This window comes from Mesocricetus auratus, unplaced genomic scaffold (genome assembly GCF_017639785.1).
Source record: "Mesocricetus auratus isolate SY011 unplaced genomic scaffold, BCM_Maur_2.0 Super-Scaffold_15014, whole genome shotgun sequence".
Lineage (NCBI taxonomy): Eukaryota > Metazoa > Chordata > Mammalia > Rodentia > Cricetidae > Mesocricetus > Mesocricetus auratus.
The window spans coordinates 84,012,629-84,039,688 of record NW_024429186.1 but is presented as its reverse complement, the minus strand read 5'-3'; the positions used below and the strand labels follow the sequence as shown (position 1 = coordinate 84,039,688).

At 41.3% G+C, this 27,060-nt stretch overlaps 1 protein-coding gene across 1 annotated transcript; it reads left to right on the top strand.

Annotated features, from left to right (window-relative positions):
• Window positions 1-811: 811 nt before the first annotated feature.
• Efcab10 (EF-hand calcium binding domain 10) lies at window positions 812-8,252 on the top strand. The gene is made up of 4 exons (XM_005076243.4): window positions 812-969; window positions 5,635-5,799; window positions 5,896-5,983; window positions 8,175-8,252. Exons 1-4 carry the CDS (start codon window positions 861-863, stop codon window positions 8,209-8,211), a joined length of 399 nt encoding a protein of 132 aa, XP_005076300.1. The 5' UTR covers window positions 812-860; the 3' UTR covers window positions 8,212-8,252.
• Window positions 8,253-27,060: the final 18,808 nt, after the last annotated feature.

Below are 27,060 nucleotides of genomic sequence, written 5' to 3'. Positions count from 1 at the left end.
CACTGGAATAGCCCTAAATATACTTCAACAATTTTGTATTATGTATTTCTGTGAAGTAGTATTCGCAGCTTTGACAATTATGAAATCAACATACCAGTCAACACCGCAAACCTTTGCAGATGCTCTGTGTCTTGCATTACCAGTACTCCGCTGACATTTAGTTCCTCAAGTAAAACTAAGCAGGCGCACACATGTGTATCAGTACACAATTGCTTTCATTGCTAATGCACAGAAAAAAGGTTTTGTTTTGTTTTGGTTTAGTTTGCTTTGGTTTTCAGAAGCAGGGTCATGTACCCCGGCTGACCTTGACCTAGCCAAAGATAGCAGTGAATTCCTAATCCCCCTGCCTCCACCCACAAGTGCTGGGTATATAGGCATGCACCAGCACACCTGGCTTCAAAGAACTGTTTTAAAATTAATTTCTTCTGACTAACAGTAAATGTTGGAATTATTTACCTACACACCAAGGTCCCACTTGAAAAGTGTTGAAAGTGGAAAAAAGTTTAAGCAGCCAGCACTCTGAAGCTCAGGATCCATCAGGCAGGTGCAGGGGGCGGGGACAGGTACCAACTAAATCCAACCTCGGTCGATGAAAGGGCTGACACCCACTCCACAAGCGCATGTGCTCTCCTGCCCGCCACACCTACGCTTTTGCAGGGAAGGACATTGTACTAGGGTGGGAGGGGAAGGGGGAGGAGGAGAAGGGAGAGGGGGAGGAGGAGGAGGGGGAGGGGGAGGAGGAAGAAGAGGAGGAGGGAATGATAGCCTTGAAGTGCGTCACGGGACTGAATGAGAAGTAGGGGCAGGCTTCCGGCGCCAGGACGCTGCCTGGTCTCCTAGCAACCACACGGCAGGGAAACATGAACCCTGATGGTAACCGGGAGCTTCAAGCCAAGGAATATTTAGAAAAACATCGGATAATGGAGCTGCTAAACCAACTCACTAGCTTCCTCCTCTTTGACCGACCAAGTAAGGGTCTTGCTTCCATTGGTTTTCTGCCTACCTCTGCCCAGTCTGCCTCTTTGCTCCCCAGACCCTGCTCTCTCCACTCACTCCATTCCCGGCCTCCTGACAGTGGAACCCTGCCCTTGTCATTGAACTCTGTGACCCCCTCCCCTAGTCAAACGCCATAAATGGCCTCTTGCCGCTAGCTCGATGCTGCAGGGAGGCTGGAGGGCTCGGCAGGCGACAGAGTCTGGGTTCAGGTCCACCCCGTAGGTATGAGCAATTGGGAAAAGACGGAACGTCAGTCTCTTCCACTGGAAAATGGAGATAACAGTACCGACCTCATAAAAATTGGGGGAGGGGGGAAATATTAAATGAATTACAGCTAAACCAACCTTGGCCAGGCCAGCAACAGATCTTTTCAATTCCAAGGTGAAGCTAAATAATTGATGCGTGAGCTACTGGGATCCTCCTGGGGAGCCCGTTTTTTCCCCTGCCATTTTAACGCATTAGATCCTTTCAAAATTTTGATTATTTCACAGTTTTTGGTGGTATACGGTAAGAAGTTAACGTTGAGATGAAAACAGTTTGGTATCCTCCCAGAATGATTGGAGCCCGCCAGCCTTCACAACGAGTGTCTAAAAACCCCATTTGTCCATTTACTTCCGTGGAAAGAAGCAAAAATACAATCCCAACTTGGAAAAGATGAAAACTAGTATGACCTCCTAGGGGTTGAGAAAAGTCTTTCAAAATATTTTATTTTTAAAATGTATTTGTTTTAAGCATGTGTATGTGTTTTGCCTGCGTGTATATCTGTGTGTCACAGCGTGCCTGGTGGCTGAGGAGGCCAGAAGAGTGTCTGGAGTTATCTGTGGCTATGATTCCCCCATATGGGTGCTGGTACCCGAACCAGGTCCTCTTCAAGTACTAGTGCCCTTAACCACCGACCTAACTCTTCTTGTCATTAAATTTAAAACACAAATTTAGCCGGACAGTGGTGGCACATTGGGGAGGCAGAGGCAGGCGGATCTCTGTGACTTCGAGACCAGCCTGGTCTACAATGCTAGCTCCAGGACAGTCAGAGCTGTTGACAGAGAAACCCTGTCTCGAAAAACTAAAAAGAAAAAAAAAGGAAAAATAAAAAAACCCACAAATTTAGTACAGCCAATGTTCAGAGCTGTCAATGCTATTTTTAGACAAATGTCCAGAGTTAGTGTGTGTGTGTGTGTGTGTGTGTGTGTGTGTGTGTGTAATATGCTTGGATTACATTTTCTTTGTTTTTAATGTTTTCCCAGTTTTCTGTGCATCATCAATTCCTCCACTTATATCTCTGTCTCTCTATATATGGATACCTCCACATATACATCCCCACACATATCTCTGTGTGTATATATATGTTCCACATGTGTGGTTCCTCTCAGCGAGTAACTGTCATCTCTAACAACTGTGACCCTAGCTCTCAGTCTTCCTGCTCTAATGTGGTCCATTACTAACTCATGTGCTGCCAAGGGTCTCAGTCTACATTGGTGTACCCAGACTGCTCATCTTGTTTAAGTACTGATGAAACACACAGAACAGGAAGGAGTTAAGGGTTTTATTCAGAGGTGATGAGTGAAGCCTTTTCCTTGCCAGCCACTTCGGTTTTTCCCCAAATAACACACAAGACGCTGTATTAATTATGAAGCTGTTGGCCTTGCTTGTTTCTTACTGGCTATCTCTGATTTAAGTATTTACTCCATAACTGTTAATCTAAGTATTTCTCTTACCGGAGAAAAGGGTCCGGACTTCTTACCCCTATGGCAGCTACATGATGACTCCCTGTGTTTCTCCTTCCCAGAGTCCTCCTTGACTCCTAGTCCCACCTATCTTGCTTTACTATTGGCCAACAGTGCTTTATTGACATATACACAGGACTTCCCCATCACAGAGGCAAACAGAATACAGGCCAGATAGACCACAGAGAGCCTTGGCTCTGAGAAAGAATCACTCAAGAGCCCCTGGCTTCTTTCTAAGGTTTTTTTTTCCAGTTTCAATAGGAAGGAGAGTTGTTTTCTGAGTGTAAACTTGAGTTTTAGTGGTTTTGTGATTCTCTAGTCCTTTATTTAAAAATGATATGTATTCATTCATAATCAGTTTGTACTTGTATACAAGGGCATGAATGTTAGAGGACAACCTTAGGAGTCTCTTCTCTACTTCTGCTATGGAGTCCTGGGATCAGACTCAGGCCATCCTTGTCAGTGGCAGGTGCCTGAGCTGTTTGTTTAGAATGAAAGGCTTGGCTATATAAGCCTTTATTTATTGTATGTGTCTTATTTGGTGCATCTCACTTCAATCATACACACTTGCAATTATGCATATGTGTAAGATGGTAAATAGGGGTTTTCTGTAAACTCACTTTGAGGACGCATTTGCCTAGCTACTCATTCACCCAAGTCTAGATGGATAAGTCCACTACACCTAATTTTAGGATGCATTTGGCCACAAAAGAAGAGCTACCAAGGCTTACAATGGGACTTACAGTTCAGAGTGACCAAACTGCTTTTGTTTAGAAAGAGAGGCGCATACACAGCTCAATGCAGATGAGGGTCCTAGGTTGCAAAGTGTATTGTTAGTTTGCAAAGGTGTGTGTGTGTGTGTGTGTGTGTGTGTGTGTGTGTGTGTGTGTGTAGATAATGACAGAATTATCTATCGTAGAGATAAAAGCCAGGCATGGTGGCACATGCCTGTGATCCCAGAATGCAAGAAGTTTAGGCAAGAGGTTCTTGAGGTCAGCCTGGGATACAAAGTGAACTATAAGTCAGCCTAGGATGCATAACAAGACCTTATCTCAAAACACATACACACACACACACAAACACACACACACACCAAGAAGGCAGGAAGAAAGTCAGAGAAAAGCCAGTGTCAAAGGGTCATACATCAATAACATAAAACCTGTGACATACACAATTATCAGTTTAAAAACTTGAAGGGGTGCTATAGAAATGTCTCAGTGCTTATAAGCAAGTGTTGCTCTTATAAGGGACCTGAATTTGGTTCCCAGAACCCATATCAGGAGGCACACAACTGCTTATAATTCCAGCTCTAGAGAGTTCCTTCTCCCTCCCATTCTCCCATGCCCCCACCAACCCTGCCATCCCATTCTACTTCCCAGGGAGGGTGAGGACTTCCATGAGAGATCATCAAAATCTTTTAGTCATTTGGGGCAGGCCCTCCCCTGTGTGTCTAGACTGAGAGAGTATCCCTCCATGGGAAACGGGCTTCTGAAGTCCATTCATGCACTAGGGCACTGCCAGAGGCCCCATAGACTGCCCAGTGCTCCCTAGCTGACACCCACATTCAGGGGGCCTGCTTTGGTCCTATGTTGGTTCGCCAGCTGTCAGTCTGGGGTCCATGAGCTCCCACTTGCTCAGGTCAGCTGTTTCTGTGGGTTTCCCAGCGTGGTCTTGACCCCTTTATTCATCACTCCTCCCTCTTTGAAACTGGATTCCAGGAGTTTGGTTCAGTGCTTAGCTGTGGGTGTCTGCTTCTGCTTCCATCAACTACTGGATGAAGGCTCTAGGATGGCATTTAAGGTAGTCATCATTCTCATTATAGGGGAAGGACATTTAAGGTAGTCTCTCTACTATTGCTTAGATTCCTAGTTGGGGTCATCCTTGTGGATCTCTGTACAATTCCTTAGTGCCAGATTTCTCTTTAAACCTATAGTGACTCCCTCTATTGATGTGTCTCTTTTCTTTCTCGCCTCTATTCCTCTCCTCACTCAGTCTTCCTAATCCCTCATGTTTTCCTCCCCCTCCTCTTTCTCCTACCTCCCTCCCCACTCCCACAATGTTCAGGGGCTCTTGTAGAGACAAAGTTTTATATCCAGGCTGCCTTAGAGCTTCCCAGGTAGCTGACACTAGCCTTGAACTCCTGATCATTCAGCCTCTACTTCCCCAGTGCTGGAATATACCAACACGCCTAACTTTAAATGCTATTCGGACGGAATACTATTTATATACAACTAGAAACTTGAATACTACCAACCTAAATAAAGATACTAGACACGTTTTTTTGCAAGTGTAAAGTGTATTGTGACCACAAAACTGTTGCAATATGGAAAACACAAAGAGTCCTTACAGTGGTTAATTTCAGTTGTCAACTTGGAGGTCTAGAATCATCCAGGAGATGGGCCTCTGGCATGTCTGTCCAGCAAGTGACACCATTCCCAGAGTCAGGATCATGGACACAAAACAGGGAAAGAGATCTGAGCAGAAGCCCTCAACTCTGCTTCCTGCTAGTGGACACACAGTGACCATCTCCTGACATCTTATGTCCTACTTCTGCTGTGATTGCCACACAACTGCTCCTATCTTAGACATAAACACGCTGCCTCCCACAGAAGCCAAGTTTCCCGATGTCTTCACTGGCCAGCTTCTTCTGCAACATACCATCTCCTCTGTCTTTCTGGCTTCCATCTGCAAACCAGGTCATCCAGAAAGCCTTAAAAAAAATCCCAGGTGCAGTCTCTGGACTGTGACACTCAGCCCTTTGAGGCTGAGTGCTGCTGAATTCAGCTACGTAAGTGTTCTCTGCTGTAGGGTAAGTTTCATGTAAGCAAGCCCTGCACTCTGAGTGCCTGGACTGCTTCCACTTGCAACACAGTTTAATTTCATATAAGAATGAGTTTCAACTGTTTATTTACAGAAAAACCAAGAGAGTATTTAATCTCTCTTCTGGAACGGCTGAGAATTGCCAAGATAACAGGCATAGCATTCCCTTTCTTCATGGACAACTCTAATATTGTGTCGATGTTTGAAATGATGGACTCCTCTGGCAGAGGCTGCATATCATTTATGCAGTATAAGGAAGGTCAGTGTGACCTATACCAAGTAAGGCCATTCTGTAACTCTCTCTAGCTGAAAATAATTCCATTGTGTACATTTTCTTTTCTCTTCATTTTTGCAGCCCTAAAAAACTTGGGTCTGTGTGCTGCAGGTGAAGTTTTAAATGATGATGGACATATAATAACTTTGGATAAATTCAGAGATGAAGTGTAAGTTTTTTTAGTATTTTAATAACATGGTATGACTTTGGAGTGTTAATATCATTGCATAGAGTACCACTACCCTTTCTTGTTTAGTGTGGGCATATGCATATGAGGATATATGTACTTGTGTTTATGATATGTGCACATGCATAACCATGGTACACATGTGGATATCAGAGCAATCTTGGGGTTCTGTTCTCACCTCCCACCTTGTCTCTCTGCTGTTTGCTGCTGCACTGTGTACCCCAGTCTCTGCTTTACATGGGTTCTGAGGATTCAAACTGAGGCCCTTGCACCGGAACAGCAAGCACCTTCCCTCCTAAGCCACCTCCCCACTCACCACCCACTACTTTTGAGTGAAAGCAGGGAAAACTCACCCTGGGAAAGGAGAGGGACAGTGATAATTAGAAAGGAAGTTCTACAGGCAACCTCATTCTTTTCTCATTTAGTAGACCTCATCACTGCCTTGCAAGCCTTCAATCCCAGCAGTCAGGAGGCAGAAACAGGATAATCTCTGTGAGTTCAGGGACAACTGATCTACATAGTGAGTCCCAGGACAGGCAGGTCTATGTAGAGAGACCCTGTCTAACTTAAAGAAAAAGGAAATTTTATCATTTCTCATATATGAAGTGAGGAGGCCCAGTCTGCTAGAATTACTAAGGCTCTCAGTTCCACATAATAGTTGAAACGTCTATGTATACAATGCAAAGTAGGGCCAGTGACAAGGTCATTGCTTAGGCTGGGAATGTTGGTAGAGCTCTTGCCTTGAATGATCTCTAAAACCACACACACAAAACCTATTACTTTACATAGTCCAAGACCACAGAAATATTAGAAGGAAAAACAAAGGTTTTTTTTTGTCTCAGGTTAGGGAGATGACTCAGCTGGCAAAAGGTTTGTTTCATAACTATGAGAACCTGAGATCAAATTCCCAGCTCCCACGAAAAGCTGAGTACAGTTGCACATGTGTGTAACCCCGGCACTAGGAAAAACAGGCAGCCCCCAGAGGCCACTGGCCAGACAGTCTAGCTGAATCAATGAGCTTTAGGTTCACTGAGACCTTTTCTGAAAAAATAAGGTAGGGTGCAATTGAGGAAGATATTCAACATTAACTCTGGCATTCACTTGCACAGACTAAAACACACACATAGACACACACACACACATCCACACATATCCATACACACACATCCAGACACATCCACACATATCCATACACACACATCCAGACACATCCACACACACACATACACAAAGAATTTAGTATCTGCTCTCTAAAATGTTTCAACCAGAGAAATAAGATTGCCATTGTCACAAGAAATGGAACCAGGAAGGATTGGGGAGTTACCTAGCGGTAAAGGGTAAAGTACTGACCATTGACAAGGCAGCAAAAAGAGTTCGCTCCCTAGAACCCATGTAAACCTGACTTGATGGTTTACACTTTGATGTCTGTCTAGGGAAGGGAGATGCAGAGGAACCCTGGAGCCTGCCCAAAGTCCCAGTGAGGGACCCTGCCTCCAAAACAAAGTGGACATCTTTAGGAACAATACCTAAGGTTGACCTCTGATCTACACACACACACACACACACACACACACACACACACTCACACACTCACACACTCACACACTCACACATGCACGCACATGCGCACACACACAGATACACACACACCTGCACATGAATGCACTCACAAATACAGCTAGGAAATACTTTAAATGAAGGACATGAGAATTGAGTATTATTAGGAACAACCATAGCTTAACCACCATCTAATAAAACTTTTGTGTTTTTGGTTTGGGGGCAGTTTGTTTTGCTTAATGCTGTTTTTGTCTGGTGAGACAGAATCTTATGATGTTGCCCAGGTGAGTCTTGACCTGCAGGGATCCTCCTGCCTCAGCCTTCAGAGTGCTGGGATTACAGGTGTCTCCCACCACTCCCAGAACATGGTGTATTTCTTACATAAACATAGTAAAATCCCAAGCAGGAAACCCAAGTATTAACACACCTGCGTAATTTAGTATTTCTGCAGTGCACTGGCTATGCTCAGCTTTCTACAACAGCTCCGCTGATCAGCTAAGTGGAGGTCAGCAAAGACTGATCTTTGTTCTCACACTGTGTTCAGATGTCTGATTCCTATTTGTAATTCTTAATTCCTGTTTCTCATAGCTGAATTTTCTGTTGTTTGTTTTCTTAGGAACAGGAGGACGGAGGAGATATGGTCATTGTTTTAGTGACATCATAACTCAAGATTAATAAATGATTCTACCAAGTTTTCATTTGTTCAGTTTCATTAATTGTCAGGGCCCAAGTGTAATATTTCAGAAATATGCTTGGCCCAGCCACAAATTCCAGGAGCTCAGACCTTCTATTGTCTTCTAGATGCTAGCTGATTACCTCTGGATGGAGTGGCCTCGATGGGAAATGGTTCTTATTTTTGTATAATAAAAGACCTGGTCCTGAACAAGTCTATAACCACCCTAGTGAGATGTGCTGATATCGAGTGTCTGAGGGCTTGAGTACGTGCTACTTAGGAGAGTTTCTATGATTAAAGGAAATATTTCCAATCAACCCTATATGATAGTACATAGTACATGATAATAGATGTCTTCTGCCATTGCCCCCATTTTTGGATGGTTATTTAAAATGATGCTCAAATAAACTGTGGTCTCCATTATTGACTGGGAGCCCTCCTGTTATGACCAGATGTCTCTGTCCCATCCTTAAGGTAGTTGGGTAGCTAGGTCTTCTCTCACCCACATGTCCCCACTCAATGTCAGACCCAGGGCTGTTGGGCTGGTTCCGATCACAGCACCCAAGACATCAGCCTGGAATAAATGGCCTCTGCAGCATGGGACTGAAATAGGCTGGACCCTGGCAATTAATCCAGAACTTTATCAGACAGCTTCAATGCAATTGTTCTTTTCTCAAAGATGCACTGTTTTTAGTGTTAGGCCAGTTTGTCCTCAAATTGAACAGAACCTCAACATCTTTCTGAGCCAGTTTGTAAATTCCAATGTCATTTAAGGCTGTAGCCAGAAGGTGCTCAGAAACTGACTGCAGGACATCTTTCAGGAATGATGAATGGATGTTCAAATTCAGAATGATGCAGGCTTCTTTTACACTGTTTAGGAAAACAAGAAAGAAGGGGAGATCCCTATGCATAATGTAAATTTTAAATCAACAAATGCTTTTTGCATTGTTTTAAGACTAGATCTTGCTGAGTAGTTCAGGTTGGTCTCATTAGTAGTCTAGTGTAACTTCAACATCATGACCACCCTGCCTCAGCCTTCCAAATGCTTGGTTTATAGTGTTTACCATGGTACTATGTAGGCTTAGCTGGCCTGGAACTCTGTGAAGATGAAGACAGCCTTGAAGTGTGGCAACCCATTGTGTCTCCCATTGCTCAGACGACAGGGGCGTGCCTCCCCACCAGTTTCTTTCTCTTTCTGCAGCGTCCTTTATTTGAAATCTTGTATTTCCTGCTGGTGAGTATACTCCTGTAAGTATCCAGTTTTTCTAGATATAGACAGAAGGTTGTCATAAACCTGGAATTATGGCAGTCAGAGACCTAAAATGTCGTTTTTGCAGCAATAATCCCAGAACCACCTATGGATGTATGTCCAGGAACTGCCTGAGAATGAAACCAGAAATAAACTGTGGAGCAGACATGCCTAATCTGCTCATTTACACAAATGCCTCACCCCCCCCCACACACACCAGTTGGAATTGGATTTCTGTCACCAGCAATTGAAAAAAGTTCTGAATGGTTGACTATTTCAGGCTTGGCATGACTCAACAACAAATGATTATCAACAGACAGTCAGAAACGGACAGAAGATGAGCTGCTGTTGTTTTCTTCTATTGCCCATGGATTATACAGCACGAGAATTTTAATGTTTCTACTTATAGTATTTACATCTGAAGCATTATAAGGGTGATTGAAAAACTTTAAAATCATTTTATATTTTCTTCTCTCATATGTTACATTCCCCTTTGCAGTTTTCTTTCCCTCCTTCCCTCCCAGTCCCTACACACACCTCCCCTCTCCTCACAATTCATTCCTCTCCATTTCCCTTCAGAAAAGGGCAGTAAGACTAGGTGCCTCAAGACAATCTAGTAGGAGGAAAAGGGTCCCAGAAACAGGCAAAAGAGTCAGAGACAGATCCGTTCCCACCATTTGGAGTCCCACAAGCTACACAGCCGTAACATATTTGCAGAGGTCCTGGGTTAGTTCCTCGTCATTTTAGTCTCTGTGAACCCCTATGAACCCAGGTTAGTTGATTCTTTGAGTTTTCTTGTGGTGTCCTTGACCCCTCTGGATCCTATAATCCTTCCTCCCTCTTTTCCGCAGGACTCCCAGAACTCTGCCTAGTGTTTGGCCCTGGGTCTTTGCATCTGTTTCCCTCAATTGCTGGATGAATTTTCTTTAATGATGTGCTGGGTCTGTGAGTATAGCAGAATATCATTAGGAATCATTTCATTGACTTTTTTTTTCTTTTGCCAGTTGTGTTTGGGTGTATCCTATGTCTCTGGACTAACCAGCTTCTGGTTCCTGGCTCTCCAGGCAGTGCCAGGGTGGGCTCCCTCCTGTGGCCTGGGTCTCAGGTTGGACCAGTCACTGGTTGGCCACTCCCACAATTTCTGTTACAGGCAGGACAAATTGTAGGTCAAAGGTTTTGTGCCTCCACTGGGGTCCCAATCTCTCCACTGCAAGTCTTGTCTGGTTACAGGAGATGGCTGGTTCAGGATCTGTGTCCCCCATTACTAGGAGTCTTAAATAGGGTCACCATGGTAGACCCACAGGTGTTTCCTTTGCACTAAGTTGCCACCTTAACCCTAAAATGCTCCCCAATTCCAGCTGTCTCTCCTAGTACTCTCTCTCTCCATCTTCCCTGCAACTAATCCATCCAGTTCCCATCTCCATGTGCCCTCACTGTACCCATGAAATCTATTTCCACTATCAAGGGAGATCGATGTGTCCCCCTGAGCCCTCCTTGTTGCTTGGCTTCTCTGGATCGTGGATTGTAGCCTTTAAAGCTAATACCTACTTATAGGTCAGTGTATACCATGTTTGTCTTTCTGGGTCTGGGTTACCTCACTCAGGAAGATTTTTTTTCTAGTTCCATTCTTTTGCCTGGAAATTTCATGATGCTTTGTTTTTAACAGCTGACTAATATTTCATTGAGTAAATGTTCCACATTAAAAAAATTCATTCTTTGGTTGAGGGACATCTAGATTGTTTCCAAGTTCTGGCTATTACAAATAATCTGCTATGAACATAGTTGAGCAAGTGTCCTTGTGGTGTGGTAGAACAACCTTTGGATATATGCCCAGGAGTGGTGGTATAGTCTTGAGGTAGATAGATTTCCAATTTTTCTAGGAACCACCATATTGATTTCTAAATTGACTGTACTGGTTTGCATCCCCACTAGCAATGAAGGTATATTCCCCTTGCTCCACATCTTCCCAAGTATGAACTGTTACTTGTGTTATTGATCTTAGTCATTCTGGCAGGTGTGAAATAGAATCTCAGAGTCATTTTAATTTGATGGCTAAAAATGCTGAACATTTCTTTAAGTGCTTCTTGGTCATTTGAGATTCCTGTGTTGAAAATTCTCTGATAAGATCTGTACCTCACTTTTTAAAATTGGATTATTTGATTTGCTGATGTTTAGTTTCTTGAGTTCTTTATATATTTTTGAAAGTATCTCCCATTCTGTACACCATGGCTTTGTCCTATTGATGGTGTTCTTTGCCTTACAGAAGTTTTTCCGTTTCATGTTGTCCAATTTACTAATTGATGATCTTAGGGCCTGAACTATTGGTGTTCTCTTCAGGAAGTTGTCTCCTTTGCCAATCCATTCAAGGCTACTTTCTCTGCTATCAGGTTCAGTGTATCTGGTTTTATGTTGAGGTCTTTGATCCACGTGGACTTGCGTTTTGTGCAGAGTGATAGCTATGGATCTATTTGCATTCTTCTACATACTGGCATCCAGTTATGCCAGCACCATTTGTTGAAGATGCTTTCTTTTTTCCCCATTGTGTACTTCTGGCATCTTTATAGAAAATGAGGAATTCATAGGTGTGGAAATTTATGTCAGGGTCTTTGATTCAATTCTATTTTTTATTCTATTTTTATGCCAATACCATTCAGATTTTTATTACTATAGCTCTGTAGTATAGTTTGAAATCAGGGAAGTTACTGTACAGAAGAATTTCAGCTATTCTGGGTTTTTTGTTTTTCCATATAAAGTTGAATATTGTTCTTTAAAGATCTATAAAGAATTGTGATTCAATGTTTTTATTTTAAATTTTTTATTCATTTTACATACTAACCACAGTTCCCCCACCCTCCCATAATCCAGTTTCCCCACCCTCCCATCCACTCCTCATGGGGGTTAGGCCTCCCATGGAGAGTCACCTAAGCCTGGCATATCAAGTTGAGGCAGGACCAAGAACCTCCCCCCTGCATCAAACCTGAGCAAGGTAACCTACTATAGGGAATGGATACCAAAAAACTAGTTCATACACCAGGGATAAACCCTGGTCCCACTGCCTAGGTCTCCACAAATAGACCAAACTTTGTTTTTGAATTTTTATAGGGATTACATTGAATCTGTAGATTGCTTTTGGTAAGATGGCCATTTTTATTATGTTAATCCTACCAACCCAGGAGCATGGGAGATCTTTCTGTCTTATAACTTCTTCAAAGATTTGAAGTTCTTGTCATGCATGTCATTTACTTGTTTGGTTACAGTTACCCTAATATAGTTCATATTATTTTTGGCTATTGTGAAGCTTTTTGTTTCCCTGATTTCTTTCTTGGCATTTGCTTATAGGAGGGTTACTGACTTTTTTTTGAGTTAATTGTGTATCCAGGCACTTTGCTGAAGGTGTTAATAAGGAGTTCGTTGGTAGAACTTTTGAGGTTGCTTAGGTATACTCTGATATCATCTGTGAACAGCCATACTTTGATTTCTTATTTTCCAATTTATAACCCCTTGATTTCCTTCAATTATCTTATTGCTCTAGCTAAAACTTCAAGTTCTGTATTGAATAGATATAGAGTGGACAGTCTTGTCTTATTTCTGATTTTAGTGGAATTGCTTTGAGTTTCTCTCCATTTAATTTGATGTGCCTGTCAGCTTGCTGTATATTGCTTTTATTATGTTTAGGTATGTTCCTTGTATCTATGATCTTTCCAAATCCTTTCTCATGAAGGGGTGTTGGATTTTGTCAAAGGCTTGTTTAGCATCTAGTGAGGTGATCATGTGCTTTTTCAGTGTGTTTACATGATGGGTTACATTGACAAATTTTCATACACTGAGCCATCCATGCATCTCTGGGATCAAGCTTATTTGGTCAAGGTGTATGATTTTTTTGATGTGTTCTTAGATTTTGCTGGGTATTTTCGCATCAAGGTTCATGAGTGAGATTGGTCTATAATTCTCTGTTTTTGTTGTGTCTTTGTGGGTTTTGGGAATCAGAGTAATTGTAGACTCACAAAATGAATTTGGTAGTGTTCCTTCTATTTTTATTGTATGGAACAATTTGAAAAGTATTGATATTATGGCTTCTTTGAATGTCTTTGAATTCTGTGCTAAAACCACAAAAAAAAAAAAGATCGCTCCTATATACAAATGATAAATGCCTGAGAAAGAAATTAGGGTAACAACACCCTTTACAATAGTCACAAATACTTTAAACTCTAACTAAACAATTAAAAGACATGTATGGCAAGAACTTTAAGTCTTTGAAGAGAGAAATTGGAGAAAATATCAGAGGATGGAAAGATCTCCCATGCTCATGGATTGATATGATTAATACAGTAAATGTGGCAATCTTATCAAAAGCAATCTACATATCCAATGCAATCCCTATCAAAATCCCAGCACAATTCTTCACAGACCTCAATTTCATGTGGAAAAGCAAAAAAAAATCCATGGTAGTTAAAACAATCCTGTATAATAAACTAACTTCTGGAGATATTACCTTCCCTGATTTCAAATTCTGCTATAGAGCTATTGAAATAAAAACCTGAATGGTATTGACATAAAAACAGACATCTGGATCATTAAAATTAAATCGAAGACCCAGACATAAATCAACACACACATATGAACACTGGATTTTTTGAAGTTGAAGAGAATTTTCATAATGACAAGTATTTTCTCTCTCTTCCCTCGAGGAACATTTTAGCATTATCCAGAGTGAAGCAGCTTTGGGGATCCATGCTAACCTCTATGGACCCTTCAAGGTCACCAGGGTTCTTTCTCCATGTTCCTCTCTACCTGACTGTTCATGCTGTATTCACAGTGACTCACGACAAAACGCAGCTCCTTCACTCTTTCTGTCACTATGGCAACAACAAACCCAGGTTATCTTTAGTCCTTCAGTTTAGCAGTATGACTGAGGCTCTAGAGACCTGTAGAGAGTTGCTAGGTCTTCAGTGATGACACACGGCTCAGCTCAGACTAGTTCATCATCCTGCCCTCATTCACAGTCCCATACGGACCACGTATTGAGAGCAAATGAAATACTTCTGAGCTTACCTCAACGCCCAGATCCTCCTTATCTTTTCTGCAGATTTTAGATAAGCAGAGGAACTTTCTTTCTCTTCTCTCTGCCCTCCAGTGTGCTCACTGAGATTAATCACTTCTGAACATGCCCTCCATTCCCATAGCCTCAAATGCACCAACTTCAATGACCCGGCAGTACCGCCTCAAACTTGACTTAATCTCTAGTCTGTTTAATAACTGCCTTTTTTTTTACTTATGATTGTGAATTTTCTTTTTTTTTCTTTTTTAAATTTAAATTTAAATTAGAAACAAGATTGCTTCACAAGTCAGTTCCAGGTCCCTCTCCATTTCCCTCCCCTCCTCCCATGCCCTCCCCCCAACCCTCCCTCAATATCCCCTCATTTCCCCAGGGAGGGTGAGGCCCTCCTTGAGGGTGTCCATATTCTGTCATTTCATCCAGAGCAGGGCCTAGACCCTCCCCCAAGAGTCCAGGGTGAGAATGCATCTCTCATTGTGGGATGGGTACCCAAAGTCCATTTGTATACCTTGGATAAATACTTATCTACTACCTAAGGCTCAATAGATTACCTAGGCCTCTTCACTGACACCCACATTCAGGGGATCTTGATCAGTCCCATGCTGGATTCCCAGGCATCAGCCTGGGATTCAAGAGTTAACCCTTGTCAGGTCAGCTGTTTCTGGGGGTTAAACCAGCCCAGTCTTAATCCCTTTGGTCATCAGTCCTCCCTCTCTGTTACTGGCTTTCTTGGGTTCAGCTCAGTGCTTAGCTGTGGGAGTCTGCCTCTTCTTCCATCAGCCACTGAATGAAGGTTCTGTTTCCCAGACTCTCTGGCCATGGGATTGTAGGCTGGCAATCCCCCAGATCTATGTCTAAAATCCATATATGAGAGAGTACATGCCATGTTTCTCTTTTTGTGACTGTGTTACCTCACTCAGGATGGTTTCTTCTAGTGTCATCCATTTGCCTGCAAATCTCAGGATTCCATTGATTTTTTTCTGCTGACTAGTACTCCATTGTGTAAATGTACCACATTTTCTCTATCCACTCTTTGGTTGAGGGGCATCTAGGTTGCTTCCAGGTTCTGGCTATTACAAATAATGCTGCTATGAACATAGTGGAACAGACATCCTTGTTGTATGAATGGGAATCTTTTGGATATGTGCCTAAGAGTGGAGTTGCTGGGTCTTGTAGTAGGTTTATTCCCATTTTTCTGAGGAATCTCCATACTGATTTCCAAAGTGGTTGAACAAGTTGGCACTCCCACCAGCAATGGAGGAGAGTTCCACGTTTACCACATCCTCTCCAGCATAAATTGTCGTTGGTATTTTTTATTTTAGCCATTCTGACAGGAGTGAGATGCTTCTGTAAGGCAAAGGACACAGTCAGCTAGACAAAAAGGCAGCCCACAGAATGGGAAAAAATATTCACTAACCCCACATCTGACAGAGGGTTGATCTCCAAAATTTACAAAGAAAGCAAGTCTCCAAAACACCAAAGGATCCAATTAAAAAGTGGGCTGCAGAACTAAATAGAGAATTTTCAATAGAGGAGTCTAAAATGGCTGAGAGGCACTTGAGAAAGTGCTCAACATCCTTAGCCATTCGGGAAATGCAAATCAAAACAACTCTGAGATACCATCTTACACCTGTCAGAATGGCTAAAATAAAAAGCACTAATGACAGTTTATGTTGGAGAGGATGTGGAGAAAGGGGAACACTCCTCCACTGCTGGTGGGAATGCCAACTTGTGTAGCCACTTTGGAGATCGATATGGAGATTCCTCAGGAAAATGGAAATAAGTCTACCGCAAGCCTCAGCAATTCCACTCTTCCGGCATATACCCAAAAGTTGTACACTCATACAATAAGAAAATCTGTCCCACTATGTTCATAGCAGCATTATTTGTAATAGCCAGAACCTGGAAGCAACCTAGATGCCCCTCAACCAAAGAGTGGATAGAGAAAATGTGGTACATTTACACAATGGAATACTATTCAGCGGGGAAAAAACAATGGAATATTGAAATTTGCAGACAAATAGATGGCACTAGAAGAAACCATCCTGAGTGAGGTAACCCAGTCACAGAAAGACAAACATGGTATGTACTCACCTACATATGGATTTTAGACATGGAGCAGGGGATTGCCAGCCTACAACCCCACCACCAGAGAGTCTGGGAAGCAGGGAGAACCTAAGAGAGAGATGCATGAACCATCATCCAGTGGTTGAAGGAAGCAGAGGCAGACACCCACAGCTAAAAACAGAACTGAACTCCTGGAACCCAGTTGCAAAGAGGAGTGATGAGCAAAGGAATCAGGACCAGACTGGTGAAACCCACAGAGGCAGCTGACCTAAATAAGGGGGAACACATGGACCCCTGACTGATGACTGAGAGACCAGCATGGGACTAACCCAGACACCCCCACCCCCATCCCCCCACCCCCCACCCCCAACCTGGGTATCAGAGAAGAGGCCTTGGCAATTTATGGGACCTTGGAGAGTAGAGCAGTATTTATTCCTAGCATACAAATGGACTCTGGGAGCCCATTCCACATGGAGGGATGCTCTGTCAGCCTGGACACATGGGGGAGGACCTAGGCCCTGCCCGGGATGATATGACAGACTCTGAAAATCCTTCATGGAAGGCCTTACCCTCCCTGGGGGATGGAGTGGGATGGGGGTTGGGAGGAATGAAGATTCCGGTGAGGAGGGAGGGGAGAGGGAACTGAGAGTAATGTGTAAAATGTTAAATAAAAAATTACATATATACAAGAAAGAGAGCAGAGTAAAAATTATCTTAACAAGCACTCAGTGTTATCTTTAGATTACACTTGAACGAGTGACTAAAACACCACACAGTGACTTATTTAGGAACTAACCTCGGTATTTCTACTGAAGTGAAAACAAAATCCTGTTTACACTGAAGTGGGTGGTTTTACTTCTACAGCGTTTACCTTGGTTTCAGCAGAACAGCGGTGTGCATGTTCTGAGGTAAAGCAGTTTGGCAGGAAAAAAACAAAAACAAAACAAAAAAACAAAACGGGGAAGAGCAGCCAGCGCGAACGAGTCCTCTAGGCGGCAGCTCCGCCACTGCCGTCACCCACCGGATACTGCTACCTACAAGACTCACTGAGCCTCCCATGCCCGCCACACTTACTGTCCTCCCCTAGCCTAGCCACCGTCTGCACTAACTGGGAGAAGAGCAACCTCCCAGAAAACAGCCCTGTCATGCAGCATCAGCAGACCCTACAGGCACAAGTGCCACCCACACCAGCTGGAAGAACCCACTACATCAAAGGGAAGAACACATCCTATAGCCACAAGAAAAGCCACACCAACCAGAACTGGACACTAAGCTGGATCTAGGCCCCCAAACCCCACAACCCTCTCCTCAGACAACTCTACTGACTTGACAACCAGCCAATCACCAGAACCCTTGGCCATTGAGGCCAAAAGACAATAAAAGAAACAGACAATAAAGGAACAAAAGACCCATCCAGCAAAGACATCACAAGAATCAGCATTCATATCTATATTTATCCCAAAACCCAGATGGGTAAACAGCAATGAAATAATATACTCAACAACATAAAGAGCAAAGCAGCAGCACCATAAACTAATGGATCTACATCAGTGAGACCTGAACATCCCAACACAAATGAAGCAGAAGAAAATGACCTTAAAATAACCTTAGGAATGTAATAGAGACCTTTAGAGAGGAAATGAAAAATTCTCTTAAAGAAATAAAAAAGACAAACAAAAAATTGGGGAAATCACCAAATCCCTTAATAAAAGCTAAGAAAACCAAGAAAAAAAAATGAACAGGCAAATGAAACAGTTCAAGACTTGAAAATTGAAATTGAGGCAATAAAGAAAACACAACCTGAAGGAATTCTGGAAATGGAAAATCTAAGGAAGTGAACAGGAAGGACAGATACAAGCATTACCAACAGAATTCAAGAGTTGGAAGAGAGAATCTCAGGCATTGAAGATATGATAGAGGGAATAGATATAGAGCACAGAAAATGTTAAATCCCCCCCAAATCTTAACACAAAACACCCAGGAAATCTGGGGTACTATATGAAAAGACCAAATGTAAGAATAATAGGAATACATATTTTTCTGACCCACTTGTAAATACTGAAGTGCAAAAGGCCTCTAAGACAGTCTGGAGAGTCAGGAAAGTAGAAGAGAAATAAAATAATGCTTTTAATCACTGTGATGATTTTACTTCTCTCCAAAAATTGTTATTGATAAAATTGTTATTGAAAATAAGGAATTTGTACTCTTGATTTTTTAAGGCAGGGTAAACACTGCTGAATTTAAGGAGTGCAGGAATAGATTTAAATGTACTTCATTTGAAGCAAAGTGGCAACAGCAGCCAATGGTGTCCATCTGTAGATCTGGGACCAAAGTAATGATATATAAAGAGGTGGTAATGACGTTGATTTGATTTGAAACATTTCAGAAATGAAGATGTTCACAATGAAACCTGCAATGTAAAACAAATCTAGTTTTACTCCAAACAAAATGCCAAAGGGCAAACTGCAGTCGCCTCAAAGACTATGAAGCATTGGGCCACATTAACACACATTATTATTTTTTGTTGTTAATAACAATAACCATGTAATGAAATGAAGCCAGGACTTTAAAATATGAATTTCCCACAATAATGCTTTTTTGTTTTGTTTTTGGAGACAGGGTTTCTCCATGTAACTTTGGAGCCTGATCTGGCACTGGCTCTGTAGCCCAGGCTGGCCTCAAACTCAAGGTATCTGCCTGCCTCTGCCTGCTGAGAATGCACATCTTTTTAGACACACATTTATCCCATTACTTGAACACTTCCATTGTTGGGCTCTGGCTGCATCTCACCCTTTCCCATTTGTCCTTTGTTTTCAGACCCTGTTATCATGAACTTTTTAGTACTCTTCTACTTTTATAGCTCTCTTTCAACCAAATGTGTTAATTTACTACCCTAAGTACTAAGTGCTATACATGTATTTGATTTAGAAAAATGGGTGCAAAGACTTTCCTTCAAATGAATTCTCAAAGTGCAGTGACTTTTACACTAAATTTCTCTCAAATCTAATCCATCCTGGTTAAACATTTAACACTTGTTTTACACTAAATTCCTCTCAAATCCAGTTCCACAGAAAGTACTAGAAGGAAAACTCCAACACAAAGAAGATAACTGCAACAATGAAAACACAGATATTACCACATCAGCAAATCCCAAAGGGAAACACACACACACACACTATCACCACCAACAACAAAACCAAAAAATTACAGGAATTAACAATAACTGATCATTAAATCTCTTAATATCAATGAACTCAAAAGACACAGGCTAGCAGAATAGATATGAAAAAGAATCTGTCTTTTTGCTGCAAATAAGAAACATACCTCAACTTCAAAAATAGGCATTATCTCAGAGTAAAGGGTTGGAAAAATACTTTCAAATCAAAAGGATCTAAGAAGTAAGCTGGTATGCCTAGCATAATATGTAACAAAATAGACTTCAAATTAGAATTAATCAAAAGAAATGGAGAAATCATCACAGGACAAATCCATCAAAATTAAGTTTTATGCTCAATTCTGAACATTTCTGCCCCAAATGCAAGGGCACGCACATTTGTAAAAATAACATCACTAAAGCTTAAACATACGACAAACCCCACACACTAATAGTGAGAAACTTCAACACCCCATTCTCACCAATGGACAGATTTGACAGACAAAAAAATTAAAAGAGAAATAAGAAAACAGATGTTATTACTCAAATGAATTTAACAGACATCTACAGGACATTTTACCCAAGTACAAAAGAACGTATCTTCTCAGTATCTCACAGAACCTTCTCTAAAACTGACCACACACTCAACCACAAAGAAAATCGCAACACATACAAAAAATTGGAATAATCCCTTGTATCTTAATGGATCACCATGGCTTAAAGTTATAATTTAACAACAACACAAACTACAGAAAGCCTACAAACTCATGGAAACTGAACAATGCTCAACTGAATCGCCACTGGGTCAAGAAAGAAGTAAGAAAGAAATTAAAGACTTCCTAGAATTCAGTGAAAATGAATTCACAACATGCCCAAACTTATGGAGCACTATGAAAGCAGTGCTAAGAAGAAAGTTCATAGCACTAGGTGCCTACATAAAGAATTTGGAGAACTCTAACACTAGCGACTTAAGAGCACACCTGAGAGCTCAAGAACAAAAAGAAGCAAACTTACCCAGGAGGATTAGACAATAGGAAATAACCAAACTAAATGGCAGAGAGAGAATATCAAAATTAACAAAATCAGAAATGAAAAGTGGGACATAAAACAGACACTGGAAATCCAGAGAATCATCAGGTCATATTTCAAAAACCTATACTCTGCACAATTGGAAAATTTAAAAGAAATGGGCAGTTTTCTGGCTAGGTACCACACACCAAAATTAAATCAAGACCAGATAAACAATTTAAATAGACCTATAAGCCCTAAGAAAATAGAAACAGTCATTAAAAAAAATCTCACAATAAAAAAGCCCAGGACCAGATGGCTTCAGTGCAGAATTCTACCAGAATTTCAAAGACTAGCTAACCCCAATACTCCTCAAATTGACTACACAATAGAAACAGAAGGAACATTGTCAAACTTCTTTTATGAGGCTACAGTTACCCTGACACCCAAACCACACAAAGATGCAACAAAGAAAATTACAGACCAATCTCCTTCAGGAATATTGATACAAAATTACTCAATAAAATAATGGTAAATGGAATCTAAGAACACATGAAAAAATCATTCATCATGATCCAGCAGTCTTCACCCCAGAGACTGAGGTATGATCCAACATATGAAAATCTGTCAGTGTAACCCATCATATAAACAACTGAAAGAGCCGGTTGTGGTGGTGCACCCTGGTAGGATTTGCTGAAGAAGGTGGAGTTCTAGGCCAACCTGGGCTACACATTTAAAAAAGTAAAGAACTGAAAGGGAAAAAATATGATCATCTCATTAGATGCTGAAAAAAAACCTGACAAAATCCAACATTCCTTCATGATAAATATCTTGGAGAGATCAAGGATATAAGGAACATACTTAAACACAGTAAAAGCAACATATAGCAAGATGATAGCCAACATCAAACTAATTGGAGAGAAATTAAGAGATTCCACTAAAATCAGAAACCATAAAAGGCTGTTTGCTCTCTCCATATTTATTCAATAATACTTGAATTTCTGGCCAAAGCAATAAGACAACAAAAGGAGATAAAGGGTAAACAAATTGGAAACAAGGATATCAAACTTTCATTATTTGCAGATGATATGATAGTATATATTAGTGATTCCAAAACTTCTACCAGGGAACTCCTACAACTGATAAACAACTTCAGTGATGTGATTGGATAAAAATTAATTAAAAAATCAGTAGCCCTTTTATGTACAAATGATAAATGGGCTGAGAAAGAAATCAGAGAAATAATACCCTTTACCATAGCACATGCAATACAAAATATTTTGGGGTAATTCTAACCAAACAAGTGCAAAACCTGTATGACAAGAACTTTAAGACTTTGAAGAAAGAAATTGAAGATATCAAAAAATGGAAAGATCTCCCATGCTCATTGATAGGTAAATTAACATAATAAAATGGCAATCTTGTCATTTCTACAGATTCAGTGAAATCCCCCATTAAAATCCCAAAACAATTCTTCCCAGACCTCAAAAGAACAACTTTGAACCTGATATGGAGAAACAAATAAAAACAAACAAGCAAACAAACAAACCTCAGGATAGCTAAAACAATCCTGTATAATAAAGGAACTTCCAGAGGCATCACCATCCCTGACTTCAAGCTCTACTATAGAGCTATAATAATAAAAAATGCTTGTCATTAGAATAAAAATAAACATGCGGATCAATGGAATCCAATCAAAGACCCTGACATAAACCCACACACCTATGAATACCTGATTTTTGGCAAAGAAGCCAAAATTATGTTATTGAAAAAGAAAACATCTTCAATAAATCATGCTGCCATAATGATGTCAACATGTAGAAGAATGCAAATAGAACCATATCTATCCCCATGCATAAAATTCAAGTCCAAATGCATCAAAGACCTTAATATAAACCAGTTACATGGAACCTCATAGAAGAGAAAGTGGGAAATAGCGTTGAATGTATTGACACTTCTTAAATAAATATAACATCATCAGCACAGACACTGAGATTAATAATAAATGGTATTTCCTGAAACTGAAAAGCTTCAGTAAAGCAAAGGACATGGTCACTAAGTCAAAACAGCAGCCTACAGAATGGGAAAAGATCTTTACAAACCCCACATCTGATAGAGAGGATCTGCAAAATATATAAAGAACTCAAGAAACTAGACTTCAGAATATCAAACAATCCAATTAAAAATGGGGTACAGATGTAAATGGAGAATTCTCAACAGAAGAATCTCAAAAGGCTGGAAGACATTTAAAGAATTGTTCAACATCCTAGGTCATCAGGGAAATACAAATCAAAACAACTCTGAGATTCCATCTTATACCAATCAGAATGGTTAAGATAAAAAACACCAATGACAGTTTATACTGGAGAGGATGTGAAGTAAGGGGAACACTCTTCCACTGCTGATGGGAGTGTAAACTTGTACAGACACCGTGGAAATCAGTATGGCAGTTTCTGAGAAATTTGGGAATCAGTCCCAGTGATACCACACTTTTAAGTATATACCCAAAGGATGCTCAATCGTACCACAAGGACACTTGCTCAACCACATTCATAGCATTGTCCATAATAGCCAGTCCCTGGAAACAATCTCGATGTCCCCCAACTGAAGAATGAATAAAGAAAATGTGGTACATTTACACAATGGAATATTACTCAGTGGAAAAAAACAGACATCTTTAAATTTGCAGGCAAATGGACAGAGCTAGAAAAAAATCATCCTGAGTAAGACAAACATGGTTTGCAAGTATTCACTCATAAGTGGATATTAGATGCAAAGCCAAGGGTAACCAGGCCACAATCCACATTCACAGAGAAACTAGGTAACAAGGAGGACACAATTAGGGATACATCAATTGCCCTGGGAAGAGGAAATAGATGAGATCTCATGGGTCAAATGGGGTGGGGGTAAGAGAGGAGGGGGTGGGGAATAGGAACACGAGGTATCATATTGGCCTAGTTGGGGGAGGAATGTTGGAGGATAGCAATTAAAGAGATATCATTACAGGGGTAGGGAAAAACCTGGTGCCAGGGAAACTCCCAGACCAGGATGACCCAGCTAAGACTTCTAGCAATATTTGAGAGTGTGCCTGAAGTGCCCTCCTGTAATGAGATTGATGAGTACCATCACTGCCTGAATAGAACCTTCATCCAGTAACTGATGGAAGCAGATGCAGAGATCCACAGCTAAGCACTGGGCCCAGCTCTGGGAGTCCAGTTGAAGAGAGGGTGGAGGGATTATATGAGCAAAGGGATCTAGATAATGATGGAGAAACCCAGACACAGCCTCCCTGAGCTTGTGGGAACTCATGGACTCTAGACCAACAGCCAGGGAGCCTAGGCCTGCATGAGGGTAACAGTTGTATGACTTGGTCTGTTTGTGGAGTCCCTAGCATGAGCTGGCTTTTTAGAACATCCTCAATGGAGGGATACCTTGCTCAACCTTGATGCATTGGGAGGAGCTTGGTCCTGCCTCAATTTGATATACCATGCTTTGTGGAATCCTATGGGCAGCCTTACCTTTTCTGTGGAGCGGATGGGAGGCAGAAAGGAGATAGAGGTGGAAATGTGGAGAGAGGAGGGAGGGGAAACTGTGGTTGGCATGTAAAATAAATAGGAGATAAAAACACAGTTAAAAGCAGTGCTTTCAGAAGAGCACCTCACAGGGAGATGCTGTAAGGTAATAGGTGATATATATATATATATATACATATATATATATATATATTGGTTTTTATGAGACAGGGTTTCTCTGTATTGTTTTGGAGGCTGACGGTCTAGCCCGGCCTCGAACTCACAGAGATCCGCCTGCCTCTGCCTCCCGAGTGCTGGATTAGGTAATATTTTTTTAAGAAAGCAGAGCACACATGTTTATTATTGCAGCATTGCAAAAGAGGTCAAGATTAGGGTTAGGGATAAGAATAAGAAAATGATAACAGAGAGGACCACAAAAAAACTGTTATTTTTAAACAAAACACGGCACAGTGGTATGTTTGCAAACCTATTTTACTGTATTAATAGTGTGAAGTCTAAATCCTCCTTATAATGAAGTGGCCATTTTTTTATTTAAATTCGAAACAAGCTTCTTTTACTTGTCAATCCCAGTTCCTTCTCCCTCCTCTCCTCCTCTGCCTCCACTGACCCCCATCTCAATCCCTTCTCCTCCCCAGGGAGGAAGAAGCCTTCCATGGGGGATCTTAAAAGTCTGTCATATCATTTGGAGCAGGGCCTAGAACCTCCCCCATGTGTCTAGGCTGAGAGAGTATCCCTCTATGTGGAGTGTACTGCCAAAGTCCATTCCTGTACTAGGGATAAATATTGATCCACTATCAGGAGCTCCATAGATTCACCAGACCTCCAAATTGACATCCTCATTCAGGGGGCTACAACATTTCTATGCTGGTTTCCCAGCTATCACTGTGGTCCATGAGCTCCCCCTTGTTCAGGTCAGCTGTTTCTGTGGGTTTCACCAGCCTGGTCTTGACCCCTTTGCTCATCACTCCTCCCTCTCTGCAATTGAATTCCAGATTCAGCTCAGTGTGTGTCTGCTTCTGCTTCTATCAGCTACTGGATGGTATATAAGGTAGTCATCAATCTCATTATTGGAGAAGGGCATTTAAGGCAGCCTCTCCATTATTGCTTAGATTGTCAGTTGGGGTCAAACTTGTAGATATCTGGTCATTTCCCTAGTGCCAGATTTCTCTTTAAACCTATAATGGCTCCCTCTATTATGGTATCTCTTTTCTTGCTCTCCTCTATTCTTCCCCTAACTTGATCTTCCTGTTCTCTCCTGTCCTCCTCTCCCCTTCTTTTCTCCCCTTCTCTTTCTTCTAACTTCCCCTCCCCTCCCCCCCATGCTCCCAATTTGCTAAGGAGATTTTCTCCCTTTCCCCTTCTCTGGGGGACCATGTATGTCAGTCTGTCTCTCTTAGGGTCCTTGTTTCCTAGCTTCTCTGGCAGTGTGGATTGTAGGCTAGTACTCCTACAATGTCTAGAATCCATATTTGAGTGAGTACACACCAGTTTTGTCTTTTTGTGACTGGTTACCTCTCTTGGGATAGTTTCTTCTAGTTCCATCCATTTGCCTGCAAATTTCAAGATTCCATTTTTTTTCCAAAGAGTGATACTCCATTGTGTAAATGTATCACATTTTCTCCATCCATTCTTCAGTTGAGGGGCATCTAAGTTTCTTCCAGATTCTATTACAAATAATGCTGCTGTGAACATGGTTGAACAGATGTCATTGTTGTATGAATGTGTATTCTTTGGGTATATGCCTAAGAATGGGATTGCTAGATCTTGAGGTAAACTGATTCCCATTTCCCTGAGGAACCACCATACTGATTTCCAAAGTGACTGTATGAGTTTGCACTTCCACCAGCAGTGGAAAAGTGTTCCCCTTTCTCCACAACCTCTCCAGTATAAACTGTCACTGGTGTTTTTGATTTTAGCCATTCTGACAGGAGTAAGATGGTATCTCAGAGTTGTTTTGATCTGCATTTCCTTGATGGCTAAAGATGTTGAGCACTTTCTTATGTGTCTCTTAGCCATTTTAGATTCCTCTATTGAGAATTTTCTATTTAGTTCTGCAATCTACTTTTAAATTGGATTATTTGGTATTTTGGTGAAGAGCTTCTTGAGTTCTTTCTATATTTTGGAAATCAGCCCTCTGTCAGATATGGGGTTGGTGAATATCTTTTCCCATTCTGTGGGTTACCTTTTTGTCTTGCTGACTGTGTCCTTTGACTTACAAAAGCTTCTCAGTTTGAGGAAGTCCCATTTATTAATTGTCTATCTCAGTGTCTATGCTACTGGTGTTATTTTCAGGAAGTGATCTCCTGTACCAATTCTTTTGAGGGTACCAACCACTTCCACTTCTAAGAGGTTCAGTGTGGCTGGATGTATTCTGAGGTCGTCGATCCACTTGACATAAGTTTTGTGCATGGAGATAAATATGGATCTCTCTGCAGTCTTCTATATGCCAGCATCCAGTTATGCCAGTATATTTGTTGAAGATGCTTTCTTTTGTTCACTGTATAATTTTAACTTCTTTGTCAAAAATCAGGTGCTCATAATGTATGGGTTAATATCAGGGTGTTCAGTTCGATACCATTGGTCTACCTGTCTATTTTTGTGCCAATACCAAGCTGTTTTCAGGACTATAGCTCTATATTAGAGCTTGAAGTCAGGGATGGTGATGCCTCTGGAAGTTCCCTTTTGTACAGGATTGTTTTAGTTATCCTGGGTCTTTTGTTTTTCCATATAATGTTGATTATTGTTCTTTCAAGGTCTGTGAA

Bases quoted from the DNA above. Each gene is read 5' to 3' on its own strand.
- Efcab10 (XM_005076243.4), top strand. From the start codon at position 861: ATGAACCCTGATGGTAACCGGGAGCTTCAAGCCAAGGAATATTTAGAA. The intron at 970-5,634 runs GTAAGGGTCTTG...GTTTATTTACAG, and splicing joins CCTCCTCTTTGACCGACCAA to AAAAACCAAGAGAGTATTTA. The intron at 5,984-8,174 runs GTAAGTTTTTTT...TTGTTTTCTTAG, and splicing joins GATAAATTCAGAGATGAAGT to GAACAGGAGGACGGAGGAGA.